Source organism: Quercus suber, unplaced genomic scaffold, assembly GCF_002906115.3.
Source record: "Quercus suber isolate HL8 unplaced genomic scaffold, Cork oak 2.0 scaffold_396, whole genome shotgun sequence".
Taxonomy (NCBI): Eukaryota; Viridiplantae; Streptophyta; class Magnoliopsida; order Fagales; family Fagaceae; genus Quercus; species Quercus suber.
Window position 1 is genome coordinate 407,378 of NW_027069848.1, and position 9,344 is coordinate 416,721.

A 9,344-nucleotide genomic window follows, 5' to 3' on the forward strand; every position below is an offset into this window, starting at 1 on the left:
AAGTAATATTCCATCTCTCTCGTATAAAGGTGAGTCCTATGGTGGTGGGACTCACCCCTATGTAAGAGGATGAAGTATATATACTTCTGGATTACTTAATAATAACCCTCAACAAATACATATGCAAAGTAATTCTAATTGGAATGGAAGCAAGTGACATTGAATTACCTGGGCAAATTTCAACATGAAAGTGGGAAATTAAGGCCTACAATTATATTGGAAGATATTGCATTCATGGAAGCTTTAAGATCAAAAACTCAAAGTAACACACATGATTTTGGAAGATTAAAATTATAAATTAGAATATCTTTTTCTTCGTAACAAAAAGCAGGTTATTCAAAAGGATCGTACAAAACCTAGCTAGCTAGATACTAGATTATTGTCATAAAACTTAAAAAAAATAGGTTTATTTACATTTGCTTCAAGGTTAATGCCTATCTCATATTTTCTACAGCTCCTCATACAAAAATAAATATATGAAAAAGAGAAGCACTAACAGTAATCAAGGTCGAGTCCAAATCTTCTGTCTCATCAATTGTGCTCCACTTCATGTTTCACTAGTAAAACTTGGACAGCTAGCCTCTCTCATTAAATGAGATAACTCTGACTTTAATTAGAGAGGTTAGTTGTCTTACTTAATGAGATATCTCATTTAATGAGAGAAGTTAGCTGTTCAAATTTTATTAGTAGAGCATGGAGTAGAGCACAATTGATGAGATAAAAGATTTAGACTGTGTGGTTTTAAAACAAGAAAAAAAAAAGGGTACGCGCTCAAAATTTTATGTGGCGTTAATTGAATCAAGGTTACATACCCTTAAATATATGAATCAGTCTGTATCAGTAAGGAGATTAATGCGAGTTTCCTGATCAGTCCTTTTCTTTCTCGAACCACCACCACAGATAATCGAAAACCGGAGTCCACAAAATTTTCCAAAGCACGAAAACAACCCACCGCCACCAGTGGAGTGTCTACGCCTGTGCCTTCTGCTTCGCCTTATTGTCTGCACCGCCGGCGTCTCATGCTTCTGGCCCTTACTATCCTGTATCGGGGGAAGCGTATACTGCCACCTTGCTATCTTCGACTTCAACCCTTCGGCACTGGTAGTGATCTCGGTCGCCCAATCATCCAATTTAGAACTCTCCACGGACGAAAGCGACTTCTTAGGAATATTAAACTTGCCTCTCATAAATGCATCAAAGTCTAATTCATCAACGGAGGTCATTTCCACAACGAATTTATCGCTCATAAATTCTGACCTTTCGCTTTGTGAACGTTGGAGATGGCTCATGGCATTGCTTTGTTGTTCGCCGCTTCTATTATCAGTATAGTTTGTGCTTGAAGACACCTCGCTTTTGATATTTGTAGCTTTATTATTAGTTTTCACATCCACATCGTTTGAGCTTGAGGACTGTTCCTCACTTTTCTTTCGACCTGCTTTATTCTCAGCCATTATATCCCAATACCCTATTGCCGATGCGCTGAACTGCCTGTATATTGGCATGCTACTTATGTTGCTATCGAGAAGCGTGACACCAACGTTGAGAATCCCTTGTGGCGGCCCGAGGGGCGTCGAACTTGTAAAGGTACGATTCGCATTCGCGATTTGCCTTTTCTCGAGGTTGCTTGAGGAGGAGGAGATTGTTAACGAGGACACGAACGGTGCCTATTAGAATGTCGCGAATCCACGAGGACGCATGTATCTCGACCATGATAGCGGAGGTGTCGGAGTTGAGGAACACGTTGTCGACCCTGAACAAGAATTTCTCGTTCCACGTCGGGTTTGTATAGCCGTGTTGATCGACCCTTGTCAACAATTTGCGTTCTGGGTTAAGCCATGTGACCGCGTAGGTGTGCATGACCTTGGATACTGGCTCGAGGTCTTGCGCTGAGACCAAATTGATTTCCAAAAGATGGAATCGCGACATAATAATAGTGGTGTCAGTGGTAACAGTAGTGATGAAGATAACATTAGAAATATGTTTCAACAATGGCGGTGGCTATGGGGATTTGTTGGTGATGGTGACGGATTTAGTGAGAATTATATGGGACAAGGGAATAAAGCTAGTGGGATCTTTGTGTTTTTTCATGGTTTTTTGTTCTTTGTTTTTTGTTTTTTGTTTTTGTTGGAAAAAAAAAAAAAAAATTGGATGGAATGTTTGAGGTGCGTCTTTTTCTGAAGTTCAGAAGATTAGAATACATGAACTAAGGGATGGTTTGGGCATTAGGCTTTTATTAGAGGGCAGAGGAATGGGCTAGGCGATAAAGGAGGTGTGTTTGACATATTGACGTTTCATGCATGTTTGTGGGATCTCAATTTGAAGGGTTTATGGTTGGGAACTTGGGAGCCTAAACTACAAAAACCAAATAATTAGCAAATATATATATGGAAAATACTCCAAATTAAACTAATCACGTGTCTTAATTGTTGTGATCAAAGAGAACGAGAAATGATATGTTTACAATATTTTCACAAAAAATTTTAAATAACTGGTTGTTATTGGTAGACAAAAAATAATTTCAATGATGGATTTAAATTAGAACTAGAAATAACTTATTTTCTATGGTATTTTTGTAAAAATATTGTGAAAGTAATATTTCTTAAAAAGAATCTATTAGCTTCAATAAATTTTTTGTCAAACTATTGTAATTGGGGAAATTGCACTTTTTCCATCATAAACTATATCCCCAATTTTTTCTATATATATATATATATATATAAAACTGTAACCACCATTTTACACTTTGTCTCCTGAATTATGGAAATGCACAATCGACTCCCTAAAGTTATAACTATGTAACACATAATCCTTTGTTATTTGTTTTGGGGTTAAATCTAATGGAATTTTGTATCAAAAGACTAATTTACCTCTCTCTGAAATAGATAGTAAAGGGTAAATTGGTCTTTTAATACTATATTTCATTAGACTTAACACCAAAACAAACAAGATGGAATTAAGTGTTATAGAGTTATAACTTTGGAGGGTCAATCATGCACTTTGATAGTTTATGAGACAAAGTGTGAAATGAGGTATAATTTAGAATGAAAATGTGTAATTACCCCCAAATTAAATGCCACCTTTCCTTCTTCTTCCCTTATTTTTTTTTTTTTTCTAATGTTAGCTATTCTATTTTTTACATATACAAGTTTTAGAGTCTCTAAATTTTTTTCCACAATAGTCTTGGAAGCGGAGCTATCAGACTAAGCCCACTTAGAATAGAGAGTTTAGGTAAGATGGCCCAATACAATTAATTTGTTAAAGAATGAGCTTTCGAGGTCAACTTTAATGCACTTGTATGGTTAAGCTTTTAAATTAATGGAGAAAATGTTAAGTGATTCATAAGAGAAGAACATATCTTAGGATTAACACTTCCTCAAGTTTGGCCGATGAGTAGTTGTTCATTTAATGTTCAAGTCTCAATTACAGGATAATGCTACAAAGTGTATGTATTTTCTTTCAGTTTTTCATCCCCTATTCTAGAAGGGCTTCATTTCTTTATATAGCCAACTGAATTGCATCCTAGCCCTCCACTTGTACAGTTACTAACTTGCCTTTGCATGCTTGTCCCATCAAAGTTTTGCTAGGGGTGTTAAAATGTGATGCAAGTTGTGAGGGTACTGTTTAGGGGTCATTCCTCCATTAATACGACCAGCTGAATTGGTGCAGTGCATTGAATACGAGGTGATGACTACTTTATCTGGATATTTTGCTTCTTCTTTGCTTGCATGTCTCTACCGTCTTCTTTGGTATTTTTTCTTCTAGTGCAAATGGCTTGCTTGATGCTTCCCAAGGAACTCTCGCTCTTCGGGCTCCTTGAGGAGTCGACCTCTTCGTCCTTCCTTCTTGGATTCTCATCCATGTGTTAGGTTAGGACTGATGTGTGGGTGGGCCCTTCCACCTCCTCGGATTGGGCCCATGGGCTCTATTCCGTACTCGGATCTTACCCCTACTACAAATCTAATAAGATGATTCCTCTGTTTGGGTTTCATCATGTTGTGTACCAAGATACTTTCAAATTCATATGTTTAGAAAACTTAAAAAGTAGGGTTAGATATGTAAAAGTACTAATTTAAACACTCCTAAATTTTAGATAAATTTTAAAAATTAGTTTTTTTTTTTCACTCTATTTCTCTCTCACGTAAGTCTATAACTTATTTTAATTTAATGATAACCCCTTATCCATATCCCTTAAAATTAGGCATTTTTATCTCTCCTTATTTATACTACTATTTAAGGGGCTATTTCTGTTTGGACCATATTTTTTTTGTTCCAATATACCCTATTCCCTAGGTTTAAGTAGAGATAAAACTAAAGGATAGTCAGTAAAAATACACTTCTTACTTTTACTAAAACATTGCCTACAAAATAGGACCACAATTTTATTTATTTATTTATTTTTACAATTTCAAGCAAAATAAATCCTAAATTTTAGGATTTTAGGATCCTCTACTAATAGCCTACTGACCAACACGGTTTTACATTAAAAAAAAACGATGAACAATATGGATAAGGGTTAATTTAGAGCAACGACTTTGTTGGGTTTGGAGGCAGACTTGGATCAATGAAGAGAGAGAGAGAGAGAGAGAGAAGAGTGTGTTTGTTTTAATTTTTTAATAATACTTTTTTTTAGAATTTAATTTATAAGTGGATAAGCAATTTGAAAACCAATTGGAGAGTGATTCTATTTTGTAGGTAATGTTTAGTGGGAGTTATTTTGAGAGAATTGGAGAACTGAAGAAGAAGTAATTTGAGTTTGAAAACCAACGTAGTGTACTGGTGGGTGATTGCTTGGAAAGGTAGGCCTTGCTAAGTGCAGGACGTTCATAAGGTGCCACCTGAAAATAGGAAAGCATGAATCAGGGAACATGCAATAGAAGTTTATTACAGGAGGTAATAAAAGCACAATCCATGAATTAATAGAAGAAAATTTTCAATCACTAAGTAGCATACAGATGAAAGTTTTTGTCGTATTGGTGAATTTAATATAAAATATATCCTGCATTGTTTAGTGGTTAAATTTGGGGGTCATGGAAATTACTTCCAAGTAGGATGAAACATCTTAAAATCATAGTTGATCACATGATTGAATACTACAATTTTTCAACATGTTCAATTTTTGCAACTATGTTATTTTCTCTATCGATTAATGTGCTTTACTTCACACAATATCTAATACTTATCACATATAAAATAATTTTTTCATCACATCCTTAGGTTTTTTTTTTTTTTTTGTGTGTGTTGAAGAATGTAGTAATCCAAATTATAATAAATGTTCTAAATTAACCTTTACCCAGAAACCCCTACCTTGGTAAATGCTCTAAGATTGATGAAAGATTGCCCGAATTTTGTAAATCCCTACCTCCTCTCCTTCCTTAAGCTCTTCTATTTTTTGGGTAAGAGTTAATTAGTGCGTGCTTAGAGGCTTTTCTATTTTTTGGGTAAGGGTTAATTTATAGCATTTATTATAATTTGGATTACTACATTCTCCAATCACAAAAAAAAAAAAAAAAAAAAACCCTAGGGTGTATGAGTAGTGGTGAAATATTTATCCCTAATTTATTTTTTTTATTTTTTAAATTTTGTGATTGAAAATGTAGTGCTATAATTAACCTTACCCAAAAATAAAGAGCCTTTGAGCACGCGCTAATTAACTCTTGCCCAAAAAATAGAAGAGCCTAAGGAAGGAGAGGAGGTAGGGGTTTTGGATAAGGGTTAATTTAGAGCACTACATTCTTCAATCACAAAATTTAAAAAATAAAAAAAAAATAAAATCCTAGGGTGTGATAAAAAATATTTCACCCACATAATACTCATCACACCCCTAGGTTTTTTTTTTTTTTTTTTTTTTGTAATTGGAGAATGTAGTAATTCTAAATTATAATAAATGCTCTAAATTAACCCTTACCCAAAAAATAGAAAAGCCTCTAAGCACGCACTAATTAACTCTTACCCAAAAAATAGAAGAGCTTAAGGAAGGAGAGGAGGTAGGGATTTACAAAATTCGGGCAATCTTTCATCAATCTTAGAGCATTTACCAAGGTAGGGGTTTCTGGGTAAAGGTTAATTTAGAACATTTTATATAATTTGGGATTACTACATTCTTCAATCACACCAAAAAAAAAAAAAAAAAAACCTAAGGATGTGATGAAAAAATTATTTTATATGTGATGAAGTATTAGATATTGTGTGAAGTAAAGCACATTAATCGATAGAGAAAATAACATAGTTGCAAAAATTGAACATGTTGAAAAATTGTAGTATTCAATCATGTGATCAACTATGATTTTAAGATGTTTCATCCTACTTGGAAGTAATTTCCATGACCCCCAAATTTAACCACTAAACAATGCAGGATATATTTTATATTAAATTCACCAATACGACAAAAACTTTCATCTGTATGCTACTTAGTGATTGAAAATTTTCTTCTATTAATTCATGGATTGTGCTTTTATTACCTCCTGTAATAAACTTCTATTGCATGTTCCCTGATTCATGCTTTCCTATTTTCAGGTGGCACCTTATGAACGTCCTGCACTTAGCAAGGCCTACCTTTCCAAGCAATCACCCACCAGTACACTACGTTGGTTTTCAAACTCAAATTACTTCTTCTTCAGTTCTCCAATTCTCTCAAAATAACTCCCACTAAACATTACCTACAAAATAGAATCACTCTCCAATTGGTTTTCAAATTGCTTATCCACTTATAAATTAAATTCTAAAAAAAAGTATTATTAAAAATTAAAACAAACACACTCTCTCTCTCTCTCTCTCTCTCTCTTCATTGATCCAAGTCTGCCTCCAAACCCAACAAAGTCGTTGCTCTAAATTAACCCTTATCCATATTTGTTCATCGGTTTTTTTTTAATGTAAAACCGTGTTGGTCAGTAGGCTATTAGTAGAGGATCCTAAAATCCTAAAATTTAGGATTTATTTTGCTTGAATTGTAAAAATAAATAAATAAATAAAATTGTGGTCCTATTTGTAGGCAATGTTTTAGTAAAAGTAAGAAGTGTATTTTTACTAGACTATCCTTTAGTTTTATCTCTACTTAAACCTAGGAATAGGGGTATATTGGAACAAAAAAAAAATATGGTCCAAACAGAAATAGCCCCTTAAATAGTAGTATAAATAAGAGAGATAAAAATGCCTAATTTTAAGGATATGGATAAGGGGTTATCATTAAATTAAAATAAGTTATAGACTTACGTGAGAGAGAAATAGAGTGAAAAAAAAAAACTAATTTTTTAAAATTTATCTAAAATTTAGGAGTGTTTAAATTAGTACTTTTACATATCTAACCCTACTTTTTAAGTTTTCTAAACATATGAATTTGAAAGTATCTTGGTACACAACATGATGAAAACCCAAACAGAGGAATCATCTTATTAGATTTGTAGTAGGGGTAAGATCCGAGTACGGAATAGAGCCCATGGGCCCAATCCGAGGAGGTGGAAGGGCCCACCCACACATCAGTCCTAACCTAACACATGGATGAGAATCCAAGAAGGAAGGACGAAGAGGTCGACTCCTCAAGAGAGCCCGAAGAGCGAGAGTTCCTTGGAAGCATCAAGCAAGCCATTTGCACTAGAAGAAAAAATACCAAAGAAGACGGTAGAGACATGCAAGCAAAGAAGAAGCAAAATATCCAGATAAAGTAGTCATCACCTTCGTATTCAATGCACTGCACCAATTCAGCTGGTATTAATGGAGAATGACCCCTAAACAGTACCCTCACAACTTGCATCACATTTAACACCCCTAGCAAAACTTTGATGGGACAAGCATGCAAAGGCAAGTTAGTAACTGTACAAGTGGAGGCTAGGATGCAATTCAGTTGGCTATATAAAGAAATGAAGCCCTTCTAGAATAGGGGATGAAAAACTGAAAGAAAATACATACACTTTGTAGCATTATCCTGTAATTGAGACTTGAACATTAAATGAACAACTACTCATCGGCCAAACTTGAGGAAGTGTTAATCCTAAGATATGTTCTTCTCTTATGAATCACTTAACATTTTCTCCATTAATTTAAAAGCTTAACCATACAAGTGCATTAAAGTTGACCTCGAAAGCTCATTCTTTAACAAATTAATTGTATTGGGCCATCTTACCTAAACTCTCTATTCTAAGTGGGCTTAGTCTGATAGCTCCGCTTCCAAGACTATTGTGGAAAAAAATTTAGAGACTCTAAAACTTGTATATGTAAAAAATAGAATAGCTAACATTAGAAAAAAAAAAAAAATAAGGAAGAAGAAGGAAAGGTGGCATTTTAATTTGGGGGTAATTACACATTTTCATTCTAAATTATACCTCATTTCACACTTTGTCTCATAAACTATCAAAGTGCATGATTGACCCTCCAAAGTTATAACTCTATAACACTTAATTCCATCTTGTTTGTTTTGTGTTAAGTCTAATGAAATATAGTATTAAAAGACCAATTTACCCTTTACTATCTATTTCAGAGAGAGGTAAATTAGTCTTTTGATACAAAATTCCATTAGATTTAACCCCAAAACAAATAACAAAGGATTATGTGTTACATAGTTATAAACTTTAGGGAGTCGATTGTGCATTTCCATAATTCAGGAGACAAAGTGTAAATGGTGGTTACAGTTTATATATATATATATATATATAGAAAAAATTGGGGATATAGTTTATGATGGAAAAAAGTGCAATTTCCCCAATTACAATAGTTTGACAAAAAATTATTGAAGCTAATAGATTTTTTTTAAGAAATATTACTTTCACAATATTTTTACAAAAATACCATAGAAAATAAGTATTTCTAGTTCTAATTTAAATCCATCATTGAATTATTTTGTCTACCAATAACAACCAGTTATTTAAAATTTTTTGTGAAAATATTGTAAACATATCATTTCTCGTTCTTTTGATCACAACAATTAAGACACGTGATTAGTTTAATTTGGAGTATTTTCATATATATATTGCTAATTATTTGGTTTTTGTAGTTTAGCTCCCAAGTTCCAACCATAAACCCTTCAAATTGAGATCCCACAAACATGCATGAAACGTCAATATGTCAAACACACCTCCTTTATCGCCTAGCCCCATTCCTCTGCCCTCTAATAAAAGCCTAATGCCCAAACCATCCCTTAGTTCATGTATTCTAATCTTCTGAACTTCAGAAAAAGACGCACCCTCAAACATTCCATCCAATTTTTTTTTTTTTTTCCAACAAAAACAAAAAACAAAAAACAAAGAACAAAAAACCATGAAAAAACACAAAGATCCCACTAGCTTTATTCCCTTGTCCCATATAATTCTCACTAAATCCGTCACCATCACCAACAAATCCCCATAGCCACCGCC

The 9,344-nt window shown here is 33.8% G+C and overlaps 1 protein-coding gene across 1 annotated transcript; it reads right to left on the reverse strand.

Annotated features, from left to right (window-relative positions):
• Positions 1-321: 321 nt before the first annotated feature.
• Positions 322-2,140, reverse strand: LOC112032438 (uncharacterized). Its single transcript, XM_024065198.2, has one exon. It carries the CDS (start codon positions 1,500-1,502, stop codon positions 828-830), a length of 675 nt encoding a protein of 224 aa, XP_023920966.2. The 5' UTR covers positions 1,503-2,140; the 3' UTR covers positions 322-827.
• Between the last annotated feature and the right edge of the window lie 7,204 nt (positions 2,141-9,344).

Bases quoted from the DNA above. Each gene is read 5' to 3' on its own strand.
- LOC112032438 (XM_024065198.2), bottom strand. From the start codon at position 1,502: ATGCCAATATACAGGCAGTTCAGCGCATCGGCAATAGGGTATTGGGAT.